The sequence below is a fragment of the Tenrec ecaudatus genome, chromosome 18, assembly GCF_050624435.1.
Source record: "Tenrec ecaudatus isolate mTenEca1 chromosome 18, mTenEca1.hap1, whole genome shotgun sequence".
NCBI classification, from domain to species: Eukaryota; Metazoa; Chordata; class Mammalia; order Afrosoricida; family Tenrecidae; genus Tenrec; species Tenrec ecaudatus.
Window position 1 is genome coordinate 3,299,051 of NC_134547.1, and position 10,442 is coordinate 3,309,492.

The 10,442-nt window shown below is 56.8% G+C and overlaps 1 protein-coding gene across 2 annotated transcripts; it reads left to right on the forward strand.

Moving 5' to 3' along the window:
• Window positions 1-1,814: 1,814 nt before the first annotated feature.
• On the forward strand, window positions 1,815-5,251 carry TNNI3 (troponin I3, cardiac type). 2 transcript variants are annotated; one of them, XM_075536868.1, is made up of 5 exons: window positions 1,815-1,983; window positions 2,412-2,543; window positions 3,006-3,095; window positions 4,505-4,681; window positions 5,116-5,251. In XM_075536868.1, the coding sequence occupies exons 2-5, from the start codon at window positions 2,418-2,420 to the stop codon at window positions 5,197-5,199; spliced, it is 477 nt and encodes a 158-aa protein (XP_075392983.1). In that variant the 5' UTR covers window positions 1,815-1,983; window positions 2,412-2,417; the 3' UTR covers window positions 5,200-5,251. The 2 variants fall into 2 exon arrangements, with proteins under 2 accessions (XP_075392983.1, XP_075392984.1); XM_075536869.1 differs by lacking the exon at window positions 1,815-1,983 and having other exon boundaries at window positions 2,316-2,543.
• The last annotated feature ends 5,191 nt before the right edge of the window (window positions 5,252-10,442 follow it).

The window sequence follows — 10,442 nt, forward strand, 5'->3', positions numbered from 1 at the left end:
ACAGGCATGTCCATTCCTAACCAGTGTAGAGGTGGGGTGGGGTAGGGGTGACTTCTTGTTTGGATCTGGTCACCACCCAAGTGGACCCCATAAAGAGCAAGAACTTCTTTGTGAATCTGTTTGCTGGCCCCGTTCTTGCTCTCGACATATCTCCAGGGGGCTAGGAGAGGGGAGGATGTCTGGCGACGGATATCGGAGTCCTCAAGGGACTGAGGAAGGAGCCCCGGTGGCTAGTGGGCTGCCCGGAGCAGCTAACCACTCGGTCAATGGTTTGAACCCACCAGCCGCTCCTCAGGAGAAAGTTGAGGCTCCCATAAAGATGTACAGCCTCTGGAACCCTGAGGGCAGTTCTACTCTGCTCTCTAGGGTCCGAGTGAATTAGAAGGAGTGGGGACCAGTGAGAAGGGACTGAGGGAGGATGCTGAGATACTGAGGGGCAGGCACCTGACCCCCACAGATGAATGCTCAGGTCTGTCAACAAACTGCACGATGATGGGGAACGGATCCCAAAAGCCCAGTTCTCACGGGGTGACATTTCAGCGATGGGCCAGAGACCCCGACTCCTGGTCTGAGGGAGGAGGGTCTTGGGTTCAGGATCCAAGATCTGAGGGAGGAGGCAAGGTGGCAGGATCGGATTCCGGAATCAAGGGAGGAGGGACTGGGGCCCTGTACTCCTGGGTCTGAGCGAGGAGGGGCCCTGATGTCCAGGACACCAAGGTGACTCGGGTGACCCAGCCATCACGCGCCCCGTTATCTCGCATCCTGGGCGGGGCGGAGGGCGCGGGGTATATTTAGTGTCTGTCCTTGCCCTGTATCTGGTGTCCTCAGCAAGGCTCCGACAACCAGGAGGAGACAGAAACCTCCACGGACCTCCAAGGTCACCTCCAGGGACACCCCTCAGCTCACCCACTGTGACCCCTCACCCCCTTTCCTTCATCTCCAGACTCTCTTCTCAGCATGGCAGACGAGTGAGTGAGAGTGCAGGCCGGTGGGAGGGCTTCTGGGGTCTCCAGGGGGTGGGAGGTGGGGCGATCTCCAGGATTCCTGGGGAGGGTGAGCTCTGAGGTTGGACAGCAGTCCTGAGAAGGGAAGAGGGAAGGGGACGGCTGGTTTGCAGCTCAGGAGTCTGTTGGCCTGGACCTCTGGGTCAGCAGGGCCGCTGGGGTCCTAGTTGGCATCTACCGGACAGGACCAGACTCAATAAGAATCCTTCCTCCCACCCCTGTTTTTCTCCCTGCAGGAGCAACGATGCGGTGAGGAGGGGCTAGGGCGTAGGCTGGTACCCCAGGGCTGCGGAGGGGGTGCTTTCGGGTGGAGTGGAGAGTGGGGGCTATAGTTCTAAGATGGGGCGGGGGGAGGAGATGAGTTGAGTCTCAGTCCTGACATAGCTTTGGTCACCCCATCCCAGGGTGGGGACTCGCGACCCCCACCCGCCCCTGTCCGACGTCGCTCCTCTGCCAACTACCGAGCCTACGCTACCGAACCCCATGCCAAGGTGAGGGGCGGGGCCAGTGAGAGGCGGGGGCATTGGACGGGATCACAGAGGGGCGGGGCTTCAGGGTGGGTCTAGGCGCAGACTGAGGTCAGGACACTGTCATTGAAAAAGGGGAAGGTGCGGTGGAGCCCAGACTTATGTGGAGGTGTGGCTCAAAGACATGACAGGGAGACGTTTCATAGACAGCTGGTTCGGATTGGTCAGTTTTTATGGGCGGAGATCTGTTGCCCACGGGAATCCTGATTGGTCAGAGTGGAGGAGGGTGGGGCTTACCTAGAATCACAGACTGAGAGGGGTCTGAGGGTGGGTGGAGCTTAGGGCCAAGCTCCCCGTAAACTGAGTGGGAATTGGGGGCGGACTTGGCTTGAGGAGGTGGGCTCTGAAGCCTTTCTGCGCCCTCCTGATTGGCTCTTCTGGGTCTTCCTGTGCTCCCTCTCGCCCATCAGAAAAAGTCTAAGATCTCTGCCTCCAGAAAACTGCAGTTGAAGGTGAGGACGCCAATGGGAGAGAGGGGAGGGGTCCTCACAGGGCGGAGCTTAACAGGGAAAATGTTGCTGGAGGTGGGGCTTCATATGGAAGTGGTGCTGGGGTGGGCGTGGTTTCATCGGGGCGTGGCTGAGGGATGAGCCTTGCTTTGAGATCAAGGGCTCAATCTCGGTTTTTCAGTGGGTGTGGTTCACGTCGTGGGCGTGGCCAAGAAAGGGTGGGGCTTTCCGATGATGGGCGCCAATCTTGAAGGGTAGGGTTCTAGAGGCGGGCTGAGTGGGCCGGGGTTATGTCAGAGCCTTGTTTAGGGGAGAATGGCCTTTGAAATAAAGCACAGCACCCCGAGAGGGCCGGTCACTGGAATTAGACCTGGGATTAGAAAACAGGGCAGGTGGAGGTGACCCCTGGGCCGGGCCCCTGCCGCCTGCAGATCCTGATGCTGCAGATTGCGAAGCAAGAGCTGGAACAGGAGGCGGAGGAGCGGCGCGGGGAGAAGGGGCGAGCCCTGAGTACCCGGTGCCAGCCTCTGGAGGTGGCCGGGCTAAGCTTCGCAGAGCTGCAGGTACCTGCGCGGCCTGGGGGCTAGGTTCCCAGTGTCTGGCCTTGCGTCCCGTGAGAAAGAGAAGCAGTTATGGCTTCTCAGTGCAGGGCTCCAATCTCCCGGGCTGGCTGGCCTCTGGAACGCAGAAGCATGGCCTGCAGCTGCCCACGGGGCTGGCGGAGGTCCACTCCCTCCCAGGCTAATTCCTGCAGATCCTCGTGAGCCTGGGCCCCGGCTCCTGTGTTGGCAGTTCTCTGGCTCCTCCTCCATCAGAGACCAGATGCTAAGATTTCTAGCTTCCTCAGGCCCCCAGTCCCTCCCTCCCTTAGCCCAAGGCGTCCTGAACCCCAGCTTGCCCCATCTTTCAGACTCAGGAGTCCAGACCACCAGTCCCCTTCTCTCAGATCGAGTCCTGATCCCCAGCCTCCCCTCTGTCAGACTCCAGTCCCCTCCCCCATCACACTTGAGCTGTTTCTCCACCAGGACTTGTGCCGACAGCTCCATGCACGCGTAGATAAGGCGGATGAAGAAAGATACGACGTGGAGGCAAAAGTCGCCAAGAACATCACGGAGGTGGGTGCCCGTGGGCAGACTGGGTCCCTCCAGGGTCCATTGAAGGGGCCTTGGTGTGGCAATGGTTAAGCACTTGATTACTTGATTGTAAAACAAAAGATTGACAGTTCCAGCCCAGCCCGGGGCTCCAACGCCTACTGATCTGATCCCTTATAAGAAAACCATCTCCGTAGGAGGGCGGTTCACCTGTCAAATGGGGCTGTTAGGTTTCTGAAGTGGTTCGCCCTTCACAGCCCTGAAAAGATTCATACAGCGGAAGCACTTTTGTAAATCCAAGTCACTTTTATGAGGGAAAGGGAATTTTCGGGTATTGCAGTCTCAAAAGTGCACGCTATCTCTGGAAAGCATGCAGGGCCCAGTACAGACTGAAGAGAACACGTGGAAGGAATAATGGAGCAGGAGCGAGGAATCAGCGTGGAGGCAGAGCAGGAAATGCCAACAGAGCAAGCGTTCCCCCTCCCCCCGCCCCCGCCCCCTGCGGCCCCCCTGCATTAGAGATGCATCTCACGCTCAGCTTGCTGGCTGCACCTGACAAGAGCAGAGGAAAAGAGGCTGGCGGTGCACCATGAGAGAGTGCCGGGCTGCATACACCTGGCTCTTGTTCTCTCCTGCCTCCCTGGCTGGGGGAGGAGTGGCTGAGGACATTGGCTGATCTTACTGGCTGTGTTTAATAAGCACACCTGCATAATGTCATGGCTATACAGTACCTGTGTAATTTATAGGTTGTGACTAGGTTTGGTTTCACCTGCACTTAGCAGGGAGTGGGGTGGGGGTGGGGATCCTAGTCTGCACATGGCAAGTTTTAGATTTTCCCACAGGTGTCCTATTAATGCCCCGGATCTCCCTAGTCCCTCTGTTATGGCCCTATGCAGGCACTGGGGAGACAACCCCCTTCGTCCCTAATCTAGGACCTAATGTAAGATCAACACAATGACATCCACCGCTACCAACAGGGTCCAGTGACATGCCAGGCGCTGTGGTCCCAGCATGACCTTTTGTAGCGGCTTTTGATTAGGGCTCCCAGGAGACTCAGGACTACGCTGTGAGCCTGGAGGGGAGAAGGCAGGCGAACCAGTGCAATGTAACCAGGAACGGCTGCCCCAGGCCAGAGAGAACAGTAAATGCAAAATCCAGGAATCGCCTGTCTTATTTTAAAAGCTGCAGAGCAGGCCCGGAAACGAACGATGTGTGCAGCTGGAGGGAGATATGTCTTCTGGTGTTAAGAGATGGGGACAATCGGGGAGGGCTTTGAGACCTAGAGAGGGGCGTTCAGACTTTGTCCTGAAGGTGGCAGAGAAAGAGCCTGAGCTGGGGAATGTCTTGATGAGCTCTGCGTGCGGGGAGGCAGGATAAAGATGGGGTTCAAAGGAGCCAGCGGGAAGGGACTCTACCTCCCCTCTGTCCCCTAGATCGCCGATCTGACCCAGAAGATCTACGACCTTCGGGGCAAGTTTAAGCGGCCCACTCTGCGGAGAGTTCGGATTTCTGCAGACGCTATGATGCAGGCGCTGCTGGGGACTCGGTCTAAGGAGTCGCTGGACTTGCGGGCCCACCTCAAGCAAGTTAAGAAGGAGGACACTGAGAAGGTGAGTGTGGGCTTAGGGTCAGGACTGGGGTCGCTGAGGTGAAGGGCTCCGTGCAAGGATGGGCAACAGTCCCAGGACATAGTCGGAAGGCAGGCGGTGCATGGTGTTGACAGGAAAGGCAGTTCGTCAGCAGTCTTTAATGAGAAGCAGAGAAAGGACACAGGAAATGGCAACAGAAAGACAGGAAGTAGAAGGGGGCGATAGGAAGTAGAAGAGAAAGACAGAAAGTATTGGCAGCAAGTAATCAGGAAGGCCGGAAATACATACCGGGAAACAGGAAGTGCATGTGGAAGACAGGAAGTGCCTGAGGCAACATGGCGGACATTGTCTGTGGGAACCAGATCCATAGCACAGCAGCCAGGCAGGATATTGAACAGGTGGAGGATACTTGGGGGGAGTAGAAGAAACCCTAACCCTTCACCTCCTCTCTCCAGGAAAACCGGGAGGTGGGAGACTGGCGCAAGAACATCGATGCTCTGAGCGGCATGGAAGGCCGCAAGAAAAAGTTCGAGGGCTGAGCCCACGGGCCCTCTACCCTGGCCTCGAGGACGGCCCCCTGAGAAGTAAAGCCACTTCTCTCTGAGCTGGAGTGACTGTGACTGTGTGTCTCCCACGGGAGGGGGTGCAGGGAGAAGGGGCTTGAGCACCCGAGGACAAGTCTCCTCCAAACCTATAGAACAGGCCAGGGGCAGAAGACCAAGGTCTCCAACTCTGGCCGTTCTCAACTTGTCCACTGCATGAGAGGAGGTGAGCAGAGATGCTGAGACCGGGGCCCAGAAACTGAGAGGGACCATGAGAAAGAAATCGAGTCAGAGAGAGAGAGGGAGAGAGAGGGAGACAGACAGACAGAAACTCAAGGGGGTAGCTACGGTTGGGGCAGACAGAAACACCGAGAAAAATGGGCAATGAAAGTAAAAAACGCAGACACCAGATGTACAGATGCGCCAGATCCCTGATAAGGCCGAAATAGAAACACACACGCCCCACCCCCACCCGGAGGGAGAACTGCCAGACACAGACACCCTGAAAGGGAGCCATAGGAATGCAGGCACCTAGTCAAAGCCGGCCAGAAACAGGCCTCTCCACAGAACGAACCACCAGAGAGGCTGGTTCTCAGAGGCAGCACCATGCAGGCTGGGCACCACCACCCAGGGGGCCCAGGGAGAGACAGAGACCCAGAAAGAGAACCCCAAAGAGAGACAGCGGAGAAACCAAACCAGAGGCAGTAGACAGAGATAGTAAGAGGAGGCCGCTGGGACAGAGAGAGGGCAGACATCAAGGTCATGGCATAGAGGGGGAAGGGAGGGGGGGATGCTAAACAAGGTCCCGGTCAGATGGAGGTGGGAATGAGATTGCACTTGGCCTCACTGACACCCCATCTCTCCCTTGTTACTGCTCCACCCACCAACACACACACACACACCTGCTTCCCTGGCTTTAGCATCTGTCATCACCAGAGTGGAATCCGGGTAGCAGACAAAGCGGTGAGGGGGGGGAGGGAGAGACAAAGGGCGGAGGGAGGAGGGCAGAACTCTGCAGACACGCACTGTCCCAGAGAGAGCTGGAACAGGCTCTGAGGGCCAGAGAGACCCAAGAAACAACCCGGCCGGCCAGAAGCAGCAAGTGTTCTGTAACCCACAAGCACTTCCAAGACGTGTGTGCTGAAGGCCCTTGAGGGGACCAAACCGTCTGGTGCCCTGGGTTAGTCATTGAGCTGAGAAGGGCAAGGTCAGCAGTTCAAACCCACCAGTTGCTCTGCCAGAGAAAACCTACCGCCTTGTCTTGGAAACTCTATGGAGTCGAATTGCTTCGGAATCCACCCGTTGGTCTGGGGTTTCGTTGGGCTGGGCTTTTCCTCATCTGAAGTGGCTTTCCCCTCCCTTAAAGAGTGAGTCTAACAAGCCCACAGGGGCAGCATAGGGTCGCTATGAATCGGAATCGACTCAAGGGATGGGTTTTTTCCCAAGCGCCATGTGCTGGAACCGGCTCTAGAGGAAGGTCCTCAGCTCCCTTCCCCATCTCTGCCTCCTCCTTTCTACCCAATCAGCGTGGTTTCCAGTCGAGGTTGAAAACATAATAAAGAGAACCCTGCTCCCAAATGGGATTACCTCCCCAAGGATGGTCATATTGTGGGCTGCCACGCACTCCACCCCTATGGAGAGCGACTGCGCATGCCACGGAAGCACACACTGCCTGGCCCTGCACTACCCTCACGAGCATCAACCCCTGCCCTCGAGTCAATTCGGACTCATAGCGAGACCCTACAGGGCAGTGCCCCTGCGAGTTTATGAAAGGCTACATCTCCACACAAGCAGACAGCCTCATCACGTCTCCCTCCCCCCACAGAGTGCTGGTGGGTTCGAACCACTGACTTTGTGGCTAGCAGCCCAACACATAACCCACTGCGCCATCAGGGCACACACAGACACACATACACACACCATCAGGGTGCACACACACACACACACACACATTAGGTGCCGTCATGTTGGTCTCAATTCCTAAAGACCTTATGAAAACAGAAGGAAACACGACCCTATCTTGCGGGACCTTCACCCTGGTTCCGATGTCCCAGCCCAGGGCTGTAGCCACCGTGTCCATCCATGTCATCGAGGGCCTTCCTCTTTTTTCGCCACCCCTCCACTTGACCAAGCACGATGCCCTTCTTCGAGGACTGGTCTCCAAAGTACGTGAGACCAAGTCTCGCTGTCCTGGCCTCTCAGAGCACTCTGCTGTACTTCCTCCGAGGCAGATGGGCTTCTTTTTTTGTACGCTTCCCGTAAACAGCTAACTCACTCGGGGTGGGGGTGGGGGGCGGTTCTTCCCCATCCCACAGGCTCACTATAGGTCGTGGGACTCCACTCAATGGCAGGGAGGGGGGCACCGCAATTCCAAGGCTCTTCCCCAGTGGAGGGCTGAGGAGAGACAGTCGGTAGTTTTGAGGCGGGCACTGTTCATTCCGTAACAAACCCTGTGGTGTGGTCTAAAGTTCCTGCCAGCGAATGGTACATGGCACTGCCACGGGTTGGAGTTAACCTCCGTGACAATGGGGGTTACTGGGTGCTGGGCTCAGGGGCTTCAAAACCTAGGGGATGCACCCTGACATGGAAGCAGTACCAGGCGCGGTGGGGGCCCAAAAGGATTCTCCTCCAAGCCTGGGGTCCCAGGGAGGCATCCGGTATGGGTGAGGCAGGGGCCTGGGAGCAGCTGGGAGCTGTTTGGCTCCAGAACCTGGAGCCTCGTGGGCAGGGCGGCCAACTGTTTGGAGAAAGGAATTCCCTCTCCTCCCTGTCTGGCTGGGGGCGGGGCAGCTGGGCTGGTGGCTATAAACCCAGGATGCCCCAGCCTCCTCAAAGGCACTCAGCCCAGCCCTCTCCAACAGCGGAGAAGATCCAGCCTTAGGTAACGGGGACCTGCAATCTCCACAAGGTCTTCAAGGAAAGAGTAGAAGAGGGATGGGGGTGTCGGGGAGATGGGGGTGGAGCGGAGAGAGGAGGGTAGAAGTAGAAGGGGCTCTGGGGGAGATCTGAGAGTGGATGATGTCAGAAATGGGGGTGGAGGTGGAGACGGAGTTTGGAGGTCTCGCAGCCCGGGTGGGTGTCAGGATCTGGGGTTCTGAACCTGGAGGGTGTTGGGAATGGGATGCATGTCCGGAGCTGGGGTTCCAAGAACTGAGGTCTCTAAAGCTGAAGGAATTTATAGTGTCCTCATTTGAGGATGTGCTGATCTGGCCTTTAGAACTGGGGTACTGGGATTGGGAGGTGGGGACCTCGAATTGCCTGGAGGCTGACGCAGGGCCAGGCAGTGTTTCCTCCTGTCGTACAGACGGGTCCCTCTTGTATGTAGTTGACAGAATCCAGCACCAGGAACATCCTCAGCGACCTCAGGATTAAGAGGGTGCAGGGCTTCGTGGGGGTGTTCAAGTCCCCAACCTGCAGAGTCAAGCATTGGGGTCCCATCTGTCAATCACAAGATGACAAATATTGCATGAGACCACTGTTACAAAGGGAGGGGGAGAAAAACTCAAGATAGAGGTTTTCATACCCAAAGCAACAGACTTTGGTGGTTATGGGGTGAGACGGGGCCAGGCAGGGGGCTAGAGGATAGACAGATGTTAACTTGGGTGAAGGGACAAATGCTATCTTCCAAGAGGGAGGAGAGACACGGCGGTGGGGACAAGCAGGGCCAGCTACTGGGAGGTTTGTTGTGTTCAGTTGTTGACTGGAAAGATGAGCTGAAATATACATCTCCACAGACTGCACGTTGAAAAGATGTCTGTTTTTATGTTTGCATGGGGGCCACGGAACCAAAATCGTGGCTATTTGGGTGCATCCAAACTGGGGTGTCAGGACTGAAGGTCTTGGAAAGGACAGCTGTAACATTTTAGGGTGCTGAGATAAGAGACCTAGCATTGGAGCTGTTGGATTTTTAGGGAGCCTTGTGGTCACGAATTCCGCTGGGCTCCCCAAGGCCAGTGGTTGGAAAACAACCCGCTGCACCTTAAGGGAAGAACACAGAGCTTTCTAGTCCCGTACAGAGTCACAGTCTCAGAAACACATGGGGCAGTTCTACCCTGTCCTATAGGGTCGCTGTGAGTCAGCATGAACTCCATGGCTGTGAGTTTGGTTTGGGTTGGAGCTTTGGGATATCTGAATCTGAAGGTATCAGGGCTTAGAAGTATCAGGAACTGGGGAGTCGAGGGTTTGAGGATCTTAGAATCTGGGGGAAAGAGAATCAGGGGTATTGGAAACCAAGGTGGGGTCTGAAGCTTTCAAGGAGGCAGAATCTGAATATCAGAGACTGGAGTCTAGTCCTAGACACTGATAGGAGATAGGAGAGCTTGCAGAGGCCAGAATCAGGGAGCATGAAGTGGGATTCTGACTCCGGGGTTGCTGGGATTTGGGGTGTCTTCAGCCAGGGCACCTTGGAACTCAGGGGATCTCAGACAGGGGCTGTCTAAGTATTTGGGTCTCAGGATGGACCTATGATAGAAGCTGTTTGGAGAAGGCAGCACCCTGGATGGAGGTGAAGGTGAGGAGAGGTGACCAGGGAGGACACACAGCCAGCTGGCCAGGGTGTGTGTATGTGTCAGCCTGATCCTCCAGAAGCCCCCTGGAGCCCCTTATTAGGAAATGTCATCCCTTCACCTGCTACGCCACCCCCCCAAAATAGCCCCTGGGGGTGGGGCAGCTATTGTCTCAGGCCACTGTTCCTTCCCAAATAGCTCCTCCTGATCCCTACGGATCAGGTTCCACGGACCTGTCATGAGACAAAGGAGGACAGCTGGGGTGGCGGTGGGGGCCACACCAGACCACGCCTCCCGGTCCTCATCCAAGGCCTGGCTACTGGTCCCAGGCCCCTCCTCCCTCAGACCAGGAGTCCTGACCCCCAACCTTCCTCCCTCAGACCAGGAGTCCTCACCCCCAGCCCTCTTCCACCCTCAGACCCATCAGGCCAGACTCTCAGGACCTCCCCTGCCCCTCTCTCCCTGGCTCTTAGGTCCCTTCACGATGTCGGACACTGAAGAGCAAGAGTATGAGGAGTGAGCATTGATGGCCGGAGGGGTGGGGGTTGGAGACGGGGAGGGCCCCTTGCAGACCCCACAGCCGTTAACTCCCCGCTTCCTTTTTTCTCCCTCGCCCTCCCATTTCTCAGGGAACAGCAGGAAGGTGAGTCCAGGAGGCTGGCGTTGGGTGGACACACCCACTTTGCTTTCAGCCAATGGGTGGGATAGGGGCGGAGCTGACTGGCCTCAGACACG

Coding starts and splice junctions, on each gene's coding strand:
- TNNI3 (XM_075536868.1), top strand. CDS start 2,418: ATGCTGCAGATTGCGAAGCAAGAGCTGGAACAGGAGGCGGAGGAGCGG. Junction 3,096..4,504: donor TCGCCAAGAACATCACGGAG/GTGGGTGCCCGT, acceptor TCTGTCCCCTAG/ATCGCCGATCTGACCCAGAA. Junction 4,682..5,115: donor AGAAGGAGGACACTGAGAAG/GTGAGTGTGGGC, acceptor TCCTCTCTCCAG/GAAAACCGGGAGGTGGGAGA.